General features: G+C 42.2%; 1 protein-coding gene across 7 annotated transcripts in view; it reads left to right on the forward strand.

Annotated features, from left to right (window-relative positions):
- Nucleotides 1-15,008, forward strand: part of TUB (TUB bipartite transcription factor) — a 146,364-nt gene that overhangs the window by 118,899 nt on the left and 12,457 nt on the right. For 4 of the 7 annotated variants that reach the window (XM_032113076.1, XM_032113077.1, XM_032113082.1 and 1 more), the window contains 8 exons: nt 850-1,017; nt 5,259-5,330; nt 6,225-6,346; nt 7,124-7,315; nt 7,894-8,006; nt 9,006-9,120; nt 14,095-14,193; nt 14,553-14,724. In XM_032113076.1, coding sequence (XP_031968967.1) covers nt 850-1,017; nt 5,259-5,330; nt 6,225-6,346; nt 7,124-7,315; nt 7,894-8,006; nt 9,006-9,120; nt 14,095-14,193; nt 14,553-14,724 — 1,053 coding nt within the window. The remainder of the gene's footprint in view (nt 1-849; nt 1,018-5,258; nt 5,331-6,224; nt 6,347-7,123; nt 7,316-7,893; nt 8,007-9,005; nt 9,121-14,094; nt 14,194-14,552; nt 14,725-15,008) is intronic. The other 3 variants (XM_032113079.1, XM_032113081.1, XM_032113083.1) reach the window with 1 other exon arrangement.

Below are 15,008 nucleotides of genomic sequence, written 5' to 3' on the forward strand. Positions count from 1 at the left end.
CTTGCTGTCCTGAACAAACAAAATGAAGTTCTCTTGTGGTAAGAAGTGAACTTTATTTTCTTTTTCTCTCTTTGGAGGTAATTTACAGCCATAAGGAGGTGAATAGTTTCTTTCTGGCTGTGGTCAGGAGCCACAGGATCACAGCATGGCTGAGGTTGGGAGGTGCCTCTGGGCACAGCCTAGTCCCACATCCCTGCTCACAGCAGGTTGCTCAGGACCGTGCCTGGCTTGGATTTAAGCATCTCAAGAGGCTGGAGGTTCTGGGGAATATGCAATATCTTCCTTATAGTTTTGCTCTGATGTATTAACTGTATGGCAGTTTCCTAACTCAGAAGGTGTATTTAGGCTCGTTAACATGCTGTTGGATAAACTGCCTGATCTACTTGTGAATTTTCCAGGTTTTTGAAGCTTTAAAGTATTTCATTATAGCAGTGGTGTTTATATGGGGATATGGCATAACCTGGGACTCAAGCTCATCTGTTTCTGGATCACCTGTGTGCCCTTATGAAAATTTCATCTGTTCTCTTTGTCATTTCTCTCTAGCATATCTCTTTTCTGCTTAGCTTTCTGTGTTTCTGGTGCAGGGGGTGGGTGTGCTTTGGGCTGGGGAGTGCAACAGTGAAATCCTGATCCTGTCCTGGAGATTCTCTAGTGCAGTATATGGGAATATGGGAAGTAAAATGTTTGCCTTGGAGACTAGCTTAGTCTTTTTTATGTCTAGGAATATTGTTGAATGTGAACATCCAATCTCTGATTCCTAGAAAAGCTGCTTTTTTTACAAGTGAGCAATCATCTTTTCAGTAACTTCTTGACACAAAGACAACTAAGGCTTTTGCTGCTGTCTGGCAGGGATTGATGGCCCAGCTGCTTTTCAAGATGATGTTCAGAAGATAGGAAGTCAAGTGCAGATTCTCACTGTTGGACAGTCTAGCCATGATGAAGATGATGGAGAGAAAGTGGCTAGTGGCCAACAACAGCAAAGCAAGCAAGACCTTAGAACAGCAATGCAGAAAAAAGGTAAGTAGCTAAAGCTTCCTTCATGTGAAGAACACTGCTTGCCTGATGTACATTGACTCCTTTTCCTATTCTCACTCTCAGCCCTAGCCTAAGCAGAGTTTGTTAGTTCTGTGTGTCTTCTCCTCAGAGTCTGTTGGGCTCTATTATGTTACGTAAAAAACCCCAAACTTAAAAAAAATATAAAGCAATGAAGTTCTCTCTTGTCCTAAGGAACAAGAGCTCGGCAGGCTCTCGGGCATGTGGCTTCCCCATCTGCAGTGCAGTGCCATTATTACAGTACCAGGCAGATGCCAATGCTCACATCCATCTGTTCGCATTTTTCTAACATACAACTCTGGAAATCCCTTACTTGATGGCTGAAAACTAGCAACGTTCAAACTAGAATATTCATTTTAGTGGTGCAGTCAGTTACACAGTGTTCATGTTTTCGTGGTTTGTGTTCATGGTTGCAGAGGTGAAAAGTACACCACTGTGCATTCTGCAGCATTTCCCACGCAGAGTCCTCAAGCGTTCTGGAGTTTGGTTTTCTCTCCAGAGGCATGCATGCTTTGGGAGGTAGATTGTGTATGTACACATTCATGCATCTGTCCCTTCCTTCCTGCACTGTCATTATCTCCCCTTAGACACTAACCGTAGGAAGGAAAAAAAAATATCCCCAAACCCTCACAAAGCGTTTTCTGAAGACATTTGCTTTGGAGTTGTTCTTCTTCAGTGTACAGCTTTTGAAGCAAAGATGGCTCAAGCCAAGAGTGCTCTGATGCTTTAAGAATAAACTCTTTGTGTATAAAGAGCAAAATGTAAGTGCAAACTTGACTCATGTAGAATGGACTATTCATACCTAAATGCCGCCTCTTGTCTGCTGAGCAGTTCTCACTAAGATTCATTTTTTCTGGGATGTTACTCTGCAGATGTGAGCAGCTCCAACTGAAATGGGCAGATTTGCTCCAAGTGTGCTATTTCCTGGGCATTTGAGTTGCAGGGCTGTTGGGCATGACTAACAAGTTCTGATCTGTGTGGTGATTGTGTTGCCTTAGACCATGGCTCAGAATATTTAATCGTTAGGCACGCTACTAAACTGAAGCTGATTGACTTAAAAAGTACCCACAGACTTCTCAAATTAGGTCACAGCACTCAGATTTTTACTCGGGGGGACACTTCTAGTTTTGATGGGTTTTTGCCAGGTTGTCAGATATTTTTATTCTCCCCAAATTTGTATTTATTTTTAATAGAAGCAGTGAGTGAAAACTTTTTTGTTTTCTTTGTTTCTGTATATTCTCAAATATATGATATGACCTTTTTTACCAGGTCTAAGTATACTCCTGATCAGAACAGATGCTGCTAAGAGTGAACCACTAGTCTGTTTCAAGTTGAGTGAGGGGGACGCTTTTATTTAAATGGGAATACTGAGGTTTATTCATTTTTGTTAACAGCCGAGCTATGCTGGGTGAGACACAAAGACAGGTATTGAGACAATGCCAGCAGCATCTCTGTAAATTATTTTTACTACGTGTGTATGGTTTTCTGCTTGATACCAGCAGAGGAGGCTTGTTAGAAAATTTTGAATACCCCACTATTCATGTGACACTTTATGCAGAGATAAAGCTCTTCATGTGGATTCCCACTGCCACTTCACTGCTTGTGGCATGTCCTCACTGGCATGTCACCTGAAAAGTGTTTAAAGTTGCTGTCTCTCATCAGGCCTTTCCTTGCATGGAATGGGAGCAAAAGGACAGGAACACAGAGAGAAGGCACTGCAGAAAGGGACTGGGGGCCCCTGGTCCATGGCAAGCTGAATATGAGGCAGCAGTGCCCTGGCAGCCAGGAGGGACAGCCATGTCCTGGGGGCATCAGGCACAGCATCACCAACCAGGCAAGGGAGGGGATTGTCCTGCTCTGCTCTGCACTGGGGCGGCCTCACCTCGAGTGCTGGGGGCAGCTTTGGGTGCCACAATATAGAAAAGACATTAAACTATTAGAAATTGTTCAAAGGAGGCCATGAGGATGGTGAAGGGCCTTGAGGGAAGCTGTATGGGGAGTGGCTGAGGGCACTTGGTCTGTTCAGCCTGGAGAAGAGGAGACTGAGGGGAGACCTCATTGTGGTCTTCAAAATCCTCATGAGGGCAAGAGAAGGGGCAGGCACTGATCTCTCCTCTGTGGTGACCAATGACAGGACCCAATGAGTCAGGAGAGCTTTAGGTTGGATATTAGAAAAAGGTTCCTCACCAGAGGGTGATTGGCACTGGAAGAGGCTCCCCAGGGCAGTGGTCACAGCACCAAGCCTGGCAGAATTCAAGAAGCATTTGGACAGTACTCTGGGACACATGGTGTGACTCTTGGGGTGTCCTGTGCCCGGCCAGGAGTTGGACTTCATGATCCTGAAGGGTCCCTTCCAACCCAGCATATTCTATGATTCTATGAAATGCTAACTGGTCTCATGGGAGAAGCTGAATACAGTTGGATAACTGGTTCGTGCCTGTTCTGATCTTTGGCACTAACATGGTGGAGAGAAACTTCTCTTAGCACGCGTCTCTGCTTCCCCAGTGAGTCAAGATCTGTTACAAGACAAGAGGTTATAGGCTACTGAGTGTGAAAAGAATATGCCACTTGCAAGAAAATGCCAAATGCTTTATTTGATTTCTCCATCTGTTGGAAATTGCCATCCTAGAATAATTTGCCTCCTGAAGGAAATATTCGTCCTTTTGATTTCCAAAGTGTTAATCTTTAGAGTTTCTCCCTGCAAAATGAGTCACTAGGACAGAGTCAGACTTCCATAAGTTTTAACACTGAATAACTAACATGTAGTCCTCACACTTACCAGTTTCCAATATGTCTCTGTAGAGGACATGGAATGAGCAATTGGGTCTTAGTTCTTCTTTGCCACCTGAAGTTTTGAGATTTAGGGAAGGGATTGATTTCATTTTGGATTCAAAACCAAAACAGGAGCTCCCTGAAGCATTTTTCCCCGCAGGCCATGAACGCACACTTTTCTAAGGCTGGCACAGAACTTTCACCACTAAAGTACTGGTGGGGAAAGCGTGAGCACAGGTGTGGAAATAAACCAGTTCCCTCTGTGGATGTGAATTATGGCCTTATTGTGCAGCTGCCAGCTGAGGAGATGGACTGTGTCTATTACCCATGCATAGAGCCTAGAACATGGTTGTCCTTATTAAGAAATAATGCTTGTGATTAATGAGTGCGGGATTATTAATGAATGAATTCTACAGGCTTTGAAAATATCTGTTGACCTGTGAACTCAGGCCTCCCTTGCATAATCAGATCCTATTGAAAGGTTTTGCTGTCGTGCTCTGTGGTGTATGTCAGCACTGGGGGAGCTGAAGAAGTGGATAATGAGACCTTTCACAGGGCAGCTGAACGGAATGCAAGCATTGCTTATGCTCCTGGTTTACTTTTATACCCTCACTCTTACTACTCTGGTGGTGTTTCACTATCCAGTGTGCATCTGGGTATTCTAAAGGGATATGCACTGAAGTTATTTGAAGCAGCAATGACAGAAAAAAGTATTTTAATGCCTTTTTTTTGCTGTCGTTTTTTTATCTGTTCCAAAATTTGAACTGAAGAAAACCATTACTGAGTCTGTATCTGCTGTTTATATTTCTGTGCATCAGTTTGGTTTGGGGGTCTGCTTGTTACAGACCAAGCTGATATTCCAACAGACTAAACTACGATAAAATCTTTATGCATATCCCTGGAGCTCCCAGAAAAACAGTTTAGAGAGCCTGATTTCATCTTTTGATGATGAGGACACAGTAGGCACAGGGATTGAGGTAGAATTTAGGCCATCTGAATATGAATTTGAATACTTCTTTTAATGTTACTGACTCAATATTGTGCAGAATCTGTGTGTTTCACTTATGTCAATCAAGTTGGAGGGGTTTTATTTTGTTTGAATCTAGAAGTAGGCCCAAACTCTACCATGCAGGGCACATCACGCACAGAAGTGTTTGTGGCACAACTGCTCAGTGTGAATGATGTTTCCCGAAACTTCAGCTCTGTGATCCAGGGCTTTTTCCCTTTATTTAAGGTACTGAGAGGGAAGATCACAGCAGGTATAAGCAGGTAGAGGGTGAATTTGATTGTGCAGTGCAGAAATTGTGAAGCAGCAGCGTTGTGGCCCCATCCCATAAGCCTTTAGCCCTGTGTGGAGTCCTCTTGCCAGGTTACTCTTGTTCACTCAATTAAGGGTTTGCGGAATCAAACCCTTGGATTTTTTCCTTTCCCAGATCCCCATGCAAATACATCCTGGTCCTCTTCCACCTCCCAATCCAGTCTTGTCGCCCTGGATCATGTTCCTGGTAAGTACAGCGAGAAGTTAATTATGCCCATGCTGCTTGGCTCTGGAAAGCTGCATTTCATTTATCCTTCTACATTGGACCATAATGGGAATTCTGGACCAAGTGATGTTTTTTGGGTTTTTTTAAAGGATAAAATATAGCCTATAATATGTGGAACTTAGAGAGCTTGAACTTAGATATGGGGTGGCTTCATCTGCATGATGCTCTTTGAAAAACTAGGCCTGGCAAATGTCCCACCATTGATGCTTTTTGCTGCTAAGACCTATTTGATGTTCAAAGTTGTGTTTCCCTTTGAAATGTCTGAGGTTTTGAATTCCTGTAAAGTCAAATTTTCAAGTGCTGTAAGGCAGTTCCATTGGCCTGGGCTGATGCTATTCTTTACATGAAATAAAGATGCATGAGAACATTTCCTTGATGTGAATGTTTCTTCTTGGTCTAAGATGTGCTCTTCAGCAGATCACATAGGAGCAGCTAAAAGTGTGCTGTAAAAGGGCTCATATTTTAAGTGTGATGGTTTCCAAGTGGCTCTGCTACGTTGTTCTCTCAGCTCCAATTTTAGGTTTATGATTTTGTGTTGTGTTTGAGGTACTTGATTGGGTGAAGATGATCTGAATTTAGTTATTTGCTCCTGCATCAGTGGGTAACTTCATCCTCTCTGTGAAGTGGAAACCATGATGTTTCCTTTCTCTTTTACTTGAATGTTTTGGCTTCTCAGGACAGATGCTGTGTCACCCATGTATTCATGCACTGCCTCACACAATGAGCCACTCTCGCACACCCCCTCACTCACCTGTGAGCCTAAGGGTGCAGCAGTCTGATCAGTGATGTTCTACAGCAACTATGGACAGCTTTAATCTATCAGTGTTTCATATGAGTGTGCTGCTTTCTCCTCAGGCATTTCAAGTAGCATGAACTTTGATGAGGAAGAAGATGAGGAGGATGAAGACAGCTCCAGTTCTTCACAGTTAAACAGTAACACCCGGCCTGGTTCTGCCACGAGCAAGAAATCCAATAAGGTAGGGGCAGAGTTCTGAAGAAGGGGTGTGCAACCTGCTATGTACTGCATGATTTCAGGGTGCACTCAGGACGGGCCTGGCTTTCTTGTTCTGTTTTTAATATGCACTGGAGTATCTCCAAGGTGATTTACTGTGCTAGCTCTCAGGCTTCGCAAGAGCAGGCAATGAACATAATGACTTGGGGAAAAGAATGGCAAATACTGTCTGAACTTGAATCAAGAGAAAGGTAAACAGTAGATATTTACCTTTCTACCTCTTGCAGGTGCTCAGAATGATCTTTGTTTCCATTGACTTTTTCTGGGTATTTTCCCACCCTGTTCTCTCTGCTACTATCTGAACATAAAATAAGACTTTGGCTGGTTCAAATATTCTAAATCACAAGGTCTTGCTAAACCAGTTGATGGTGCCCCACTTTTGTATACTGCACTGACTTCTCATCTTTGTTAGATCTCTCTGGAGCTTAAACTCTTGCTTCCTATCCCATTTCTTCCTTTCATCAAAGGCCATCTCTGTCCTTGAGTATGGCTTTCTGACAAGAGTGTGGTGAGATGGGAAGGTGTGAGCCAGGGTTTGCTCTGTAACCACTGTACAGCCTTCTGTCTGTGCAGCCCCCCTGTTCTGCTCTGCCACGTGGGTCTGTACACGGAGCATCAGCAAGGAAATACATCCTTTGGTTTGATTTCTTTTTAAAGTGCAGCTTCTATCAAATGCCGTTTCTTTTTGCTTATAACCTCGTAAATTGAAGTTAAAACCCCTGAATTTTTCTTATTGTTTTAGGAAGTGGCCTCAGCCCCCAGTCCTTCCACAAATGAGCCTCTCATAGATGTGGATGACCTGGAGGAGTTTGCTGTCAGACCTGCTCCACAGGGGGTCACTGTCAAGTGCAGGATCACAAGAGACAAGAAGGGAATGGACCGAGGGATGTACCCTACTTATTACCTCCACTTGGAAAGGGAGCATGGTAAAAAGGTCATAAAATAACTTGAATGGCATACCAGTTGCATCTGAATATTAAAAAAAAAAAAAATAATAAAGATCTGAAGGAGTCTTACAAAGAAAATGTAATGTTGTATTTTAAATATATTTTTGCTTTCACTAGATTTACCATACAGTCTTCCCAAAGCCAAACAACAGTATCACTTTCTTCCAGTGCCTTTCTTCATCTGTTTAATCTTTGGCCTTAAATAATCCATGCATGGCACCTTTATGTGACTGTCAGCAGTTGGGGCTCTCTGCATTCTGTGGCCTGAAAAGCATCTACTTTCAATTCAGCTGGAAGAGCCAGAGCGAGTTAGAATGAAACATTTAACAAAATAGATCAGATTTAATTATTTAAACCATAAATAATGGAATGAGTGGTTGAGAAATCATTTTCCCTTACCAGTTTTTTTTTTTTCCTGGTTTGCTAAATCCCAGGAGATCTTCTATTACTTTGCCAGTGATGCTTGAAGACAGAAAAATTGCTTATGGTTGCCTTCTATCAAAGCAGGAAGTGGTGTGTGCTAACCCCTTTAGCATTCTAGAATATGGTTTTTTGCATTGCTTAGGTGTTTCTGTTGGCTGGAAGGAAACGAAAGAAGAGTAAAACCTCTAATTACCTCATCTCTATAGACCCAACTGACCTGTCTCGGGGTGGAGAGAGTTTTATTGGAAAACTGAGGTAAACACTGATAAGTCTAAGAATTTTCTTTATGTAATGGAAAGTTTATTCAATATTAAGAAGCCTGTAAGCCACTATGTCTTCTTAATTAGAGGCCTGACTACATCATGTGATCGTGGTCTTAAAGATCACCAGTATCCAAGGCCTGTTTTCAAAATGTCTGGAGTACTTACAGGATCACATTTTATTAAAAGTCAGCAGGACTGAAATTCTTAAGTGCTCAAAGGCCAGATTCTCAAGGGTGTACCAGCACAACTTATCTTAATGGGATTTTCAGAAGTGCATGTGTACATTGTGTCTAGCCTCTATTGATATAAATACTTTGGAACGCACTGTTACGCAGTCTGCAAATCCCTTTGGTTTTGCCTCTTTCTTAAGATCCAAGTTAGTTATTTACAGGTAGTGGAATGACTTCAGAACCATGTGCTCCTTTTCTGCTTGTCCCCACATCGTACAGCCGGTCTGTACAGCCGTACAGGCACCCTACAGCTGTTGATCTCTCCGTGGAGCCTTTGGGTGTATGTTCAGATCACCTGTGCCTGTGTTGTATTTTGCACTCCTTTCCATTGCAATAGGAAAGATTGAGCTCGGTTATGGCTTTATAAAAGTCACTCTCTATATTCTAACAGAGTTTAGTAGTCAGGGAAGAGAGCAGATGGTTTTGTAGAGCGTAAGTGCATTTTAAAAACCAAGCAGACAAACAAAATAACCCCACCCGAGTGTTTCCTTACAGCTTTCTTGAATTTCCTAGTTTGCAAGGTGTTATCAGAAGTCTCCAGCATAATGATAAGGGACCTTTAATATACACTTCTGTACTGTACCTTTACATTTTTGTCAGTTTGGCCTTGCATCCAGGAATTGCCATGTAGCTGGGATTAGAAATAACAACTCTCTGTACTCAATATTTGCCTTTCCTCGGGGACCACAGTACAGTAAAGGATAGCTGTCTGGGGCAGCATTACTGACAAATGGTGATTGGATTTTCCATTTTTTTGGTAGATCAAATCTTATGGGAACGAAGTTTACAGTTTATGACAATGGAGTAAATCCAATGAAAACAACATCCAGCCTGGAGGCGAGTACCCTGCGTCAGGAGCTAGCTGCTATTTGTTACGTAAGTACTGCTCACAGGCACAGCGTGCAGGAAGGGCAGCTCAGTGTCTGAAGCAGCACACTGAATTGCCTTCTCACTTCTGATTATGTAAATCAGCATTCAGACTTTGATGTAACCAGGCAGCTGATCTCCACTAGAGAAACCAGGAGACTCAGTGGAAAGGAGAGGTGAAAAACACTGTGCACTGAACAGGGTTGCCCAGTTCTCACCTTTGGTGAGAAGAAGGTGTTGGAGCTCTTACAGAACTCTCTGGAAGGGGTGGGATCACAGCTTGCAGGCACCACCTGAGGAAACCTCCTGAACTGGGAAGAGTTGTGCACATGGCATTACTGCACTAAAATACGATTGTTTGTTATGGCATTTTGGAGGAGGCCTCTCTGATCCAAACAATAGGTAGCTGGACAGCTAGGTCTGCAGGAGCTGAGAGACTGGGATAAAAACTCTAAAACTCCTTTTTACCAGCAATAAACCAAGCAAAATCCCAAATTCAATTGAATGAGAGCAACTGGGCTCTGACAGGACGGTAGGTAGCATTTGTCAGGAGCAATGCAGACAATCAAGACTTGAAACACAGTTGCTGTTGTTTCATGATTGCTGGATGAGTAACATTTTTGGTGAGAGTGTTCTTTCTGTCCAGAAATATTTGAGCCCAAGAAACCCTTCCAGTTAGAACTGGTATGTACACTGCTACAGAAGGTCGTCTGGTTTCACAAATCAACAACTTCTGATAAAAATATCCAAGAATGACTTTTCTGAAGAGTTCCTGCCCAGCTCTAATCAAGGATGCCTGGAAATCTGTCAGGTTGGGTTCCACCACATGTCCCGTGTATGCACAGAGTGCATTCCCAGAAAGGTCAGCTTTGGGCTGTGGGGAGCAATGCATCTGGAAGGTTTTCATGAGCAAGAAAGCAGGAGCCATCCTTTCCATGCAAAGTGCTGGGAGTTCTGAAGGGGAGCTGTATTAGCTGCCAGCATGTTCTCTTCCTGCTGCTTAGGATGCAGTTCTAGTGTGGATAAAGTGTAAATAGTGTGTGTGTGTGTTCACGTGTGCTGTTACTCAGGCACATGGTTTGTGGTTGGAGACAGACAGATGAACAGATACATATCCCTCCCTTTCTGCTAGATTTGAAATGCTGAGAATTTCCAAAAGTCTAGCGAGCAGGATTTAAAAAGAGATTCCAGGATTTGATGTCAATTTGACTGGAGTCTCAGTAGGAACCTAGTAGAATGTACATGTTTAATAAAGGTAGTTTTACTGGTTTATATAGGATGGCATTCCCTGGAGCCAGGCAACTAATCTGGTGCAAACTGGAAATGCAAAAAGAAAACAAAAGCCAATTTTTAAGAAGTTATATATTGAGAAATTCAGGCATTGCTTAAGTCAACAACAAATGATACTTGAATGGTGAACAATACCAAATAAAAAGCTCTTTTGGTCAGCAGAGGTAATTAGAAGTATGAGTGTTGGAAAGAACCAAACCATGACCACTGTTTGGAGAATGGGGCTGAGATAAGCTGCTTTTACATGTCTGTTTGTAATCAGCAGTTTGAAACTGGTACATTTGTTTAAGAAAATTACTTGTTCCATTGATATTTTGGTACTAGTGGAGAAAGGCAGCAAGCTTGCAGGTGTGCTGTGGCCAGAGGACAAAATTAAATTGGAATTGTATTTCATTTCAAACTAGCCAGGTTTGCTGAAATGAGATTATTGTTCCTGGCTTCAGCAGAACCAGAGCAGAGTGCCAGAAAGAGCAGAGCCCAAACACCTTTGTCCTAAGGCAGTCTTTTAATTCCTGCCTTGAGATTTCTCCTGCAGTAAAAGCTATAAAAACAATACCTTGAAAGCGCCACTATGCCTCTCACTGTCCCTCAGCTCATCTGAGCAAGTACCCATGTGCAGATCAAGCTGTACCCAACTTACTGAGAATGACCTGCTTAATCATCTCAGCAGGTCTAATTTAAACAGGCAGAAACTGGTGATGCTGACTGTGGGATAAATGTGGTGAGGACTCTTTTTGTGGAGCTCACCTTAAGATGTGTTTCAAGCAGTGGGAACAGAGTTAGACAAGGACAGAATTTTTTCAGGTTCTGTTGACCGCTTTTACTCCCCTTGTGTTGGCAGCCCAGCATATTAATAAACCTGCAGCAGCACCTAATGGCTGATTGCAGAATTGTTGGCAAAATTTATCCAGGAGCAGTGGGGTGTAACTGTGCCACTGGTGCCAGGGTTTTCTGTACTGGATTCCTTTATATCTATATATCTCACAGTTCAGTTTGCATGAGATTGCAGGCAGGGAGCTCAGCGGATACTCTGAGGCGTGACTCAGGTTTCAGTACAGTAAGAGGCTCTGTGTTCCTAGTCAGGCCTCAGTCACTTGCATTGTGCTCCTCCAGTGTTGTGGGTTCTGTGATTTGGGCCTTCCTTGGAATGGTAGTTTCCACAGAAAATGTTGAGGACAAGGCACAGCTGTGTGAAACAAGCCCAGGAAGGGAAATGGCTGCAAGAAAACTGGGGTAATAAAATCATGAATCTCCTGGGAGCTGCTGGGATATTTACCTTGCTGCTTTCATCATGGCAGCTATTGGCACTAAAGCAACATGCTTACATAATCATTTGAAAGAGTGTAAGATTTTAAAGGCAGCCCTGGGGAGAGGCTCTGTGTTCTTGCAGCCCAGTTTACTGTGAGGCTGACTGGATGGGCTAAGGCAGAGAGTGCAGCTTCTGAGCAATACTGGGCTAAGTCCTGAGCTGATATAAATCATTGGTGTCCTGGTTGAGTCCATAGGGCTCTGCCAGTGAAGAACATTTGTATTCCTGTGTAAACCAAGACTGACAGTGGTGTTAAAATGGTGTGAAATCAGAATTTGGTTTATGTTCCCCTAATAATGCCCTTTGTAGTCTTGAATTTCCACACACAAAACAGTGGAGGAGGGAAATAAAAGAGAAGCAGGGAGTGAGGCAGCAGGTGAGGTAATTTTAATAATTTTCCTCCCATATTCCATGTTTCTGTAATTTCAGTCTGGTACTGTGAGTTTAGCAAAAGGGTAGCATTTGCCAGCACAGTGTGTGATAATTGGTGATGGTGGTAATGTGCAGCTAGTAACCATTCTCTTATCATGTGCCAGAAGTACCAATTTCAGCCTTTCTGAGTAAACCCAAAGAATATAGCCCTGTTTTTACCTCTGCTTGTTGGGAGGGAAGTGATTCAGCACTATTATTTAATTTTACCTTCAATGATGTCTTTAACCAGTCAGCATCTAAATTAATTATGTACAGCGTAACTGCAGCTTGAGGGAAGAATAACTTGTAAGGCATAGCAGAGAAGCCCAAAATTGTCAGTACTTAGTGGAAAATAAGCATAAGCATGAATCTTTTCTTAGAACTTGTCCTCTGCTGTGCTGAGTCTCTCCTACTTATAAAATCTGCTGGCAGTCAAATCAGTTTTCATCTTAGCATGATGCAGAACCAACTGAACTGATAACATGTTTTACTCTGCCAAAGGACGGGACATAAATGATTCAGAAAAGAGACAGAATCTTCCCATTAATATGGAGAGTGAGGAAGATATGTGAATATGCCTGGATTGCTTCAGGAGCATGCAGTAAAATACTCCAGTAGAATTTCTCTTGCATGCATGCAAATCTTTAATGAGTTGTGGAATATCTCCAGATGGTTTGCTGGAACAGGCAAAGTTATTTCAAAGGTCTGATGGTGGCAAAGCTGCAGGTATTTTAGGTGGGTATTTTCAGATGTTTCCAGTGAGTTGAGATGCGTGGATTTTTGCTTGCAAAAGTAGAGATGTTTTAATAAGTTTAGTGTTCCATAAAATCAGGACACATTAATTAAAAATATAAACACAGAGACAACTGAATATATCACTTTTAAATGTCCCAGTGGTAAAGCTGCACCAGCTGGAGCCAGGGGTTCTTGGCATCTTGTGGTATGTTGCTGGGAACAATGGGAGATGTTCTTCCTGAGATTCCTTAGTGCATATCCAAAGCTCTTCATTTCGAAATGGTAAATGGGAAAAAAATGCATGCGACTGAAAAAAGCTATCACAAAACATGAGGAGATGGACCTTGAGATGTCACTGTTTCACTTACTGGAGTTAATGCTAAAATCAGGTTTTACTGGAAAATACTGCTCTTCACCTTTTCTGGTTCCAAAGCAGGTGATAATTTACTGAAATATTTGGCCCTGGTTGCTTCTGTGGGAGAAAAAAAGTGTCAGGCGAAAATAAGGCTTTAGGCTGGTTTAGGTTTTAATGGCTGTGTTTTGAGGGGACAGTGCAGTGCTGGAGTGCTTTTGTGAAAAGCTGGTCAGAAAAGTGTCAAACCATGTTTAATGGAAGAACTTGTATTTTGCATGGATTTATTTTTGCTGCCCATGTGATGTCTTTACTTTCCCTGTCTTCATAGCTAGAAAATTTGCCCTCGTGCTAATGTGTTTGTTTTTTTACCGTGGTCATCTCTAAGCATAACATACCTGAAGACTTTGAAAACCACAGCATTGCTAACAGATGCTCTGACTAGCATTTTGTTTGCTTTTCTGCTGGCTCTGGAATAAATGGAGCTGGTCCCATATATTTAATTTTGTCTCGCATCAAAATGTGTGTCTGCATTTTATGATTTTTAAATTGCAGCTACTTTATTTTGGGATCTAGCAGTAGCCAAGCAATCTGGTTAATTCATATCCTTTTTTAACAAAGGGATTAAAAAAAAAAAAAAATTATATTAAGGTTGCTGGCAGCCAGTGCTAGGAGTGTTTTTGGAAACCTCTCTATTTTCATTTTTCCTGTTGTCGGAGCTTCTAAGACAAAGCTAGAAGGGTTGGCAGTGCCAGTGGAGGTGGGAGTTTCAAGATGTTTTTTGAGTTGACTAACAAATAACTTCCCTGGGCTGCCACTGTGTCTTTCTGTTGAAGAAATTAACTTTAAAAATAAACATGACGAAATCTTTTCTAAACATTTTTAGGAAACAAATGTCCTGGGGTTTAAAGGACCTCGTAAAATGAGTGTGATCATACCGGGAATGAATATGGATCATGAAAGAGTTTCCATCAGACCACGAAATGTAAGTCGTACTGGCAGCCAACACTAAAAATTACTTGAATTCTTCTAGAGGTTAATAAAATGGTATTTGAACAATTACAGAACAATGGGATCTGTGACTACTGCTGTGACTCACAAAAGCACTACAAATAAAGTATTTTGATAACAAAAGATACAGCTGACGTTTCTGTGGAAAAGACTTAAATGCACATTTGCATTTAGATCTTCAGAGTTCTCAGTTTCATTCATTGAAGCTGTTTTGAGGGTCAAGGATAAGAGTTTAGTCTTTGGGCCAGGACTGATGAATTTTTTCTTCCCTGTTAATGTATTTTTTGTCACATGAGCATGTTAAACTGAAGTGTGTATCTGTGGTGTGTGCAGGAACACGAGACGCTTCTTGCAAGGTGGCAGAACAAAAATACAGAGAGTGTCATTGAGCTGCACAACAAAACGCCAGTCTGGAATGATGACACCCAGTCCTATGTTCTGAATTTCCATGGTCGAGTCACACAGGCCTCGGTGAAGAACTTCCAAATTATCCATGATAATGATCGTAAGTAGAGCTCTCTGTCTGTAAGGTGTCGGAATAGCACTGCGTGCACAGCATGGGAGGGATCTTCCCTGGCAGTTGTCACCTGAGCAGGTTTAATTGAGATCTGTATAAGAGCCTTCAACATTCTATACAGAAGCCATCTTCCCTCTGTGCTTGCAAAAAGTACTTTTTATATACGTCACTTTTTTTGACAGTAACAAGTCTTGCAACCCTTTATCACTCAAGCTATCCTTGCTTCTCGCCCTGCTATCAGCACACCCACCTGCATGAATAAGTGCTGTGAA

The sequence above is a fragment of the Corvus moneduloides genome, chromosome 6, assembly GCF_009650955.1.
Source record: "Corvus moneduloides isolate bCorMon1 chromosome 6, bCorMon1.pri, whole genome shotgun sequence".
In the NCBI taxonomy this organism is placed as follows: Eukaryota; Metazoa; Chordata; class Aves; order Passeriformes; family Corvidae; genus Corvus; species Corvus moneduloides.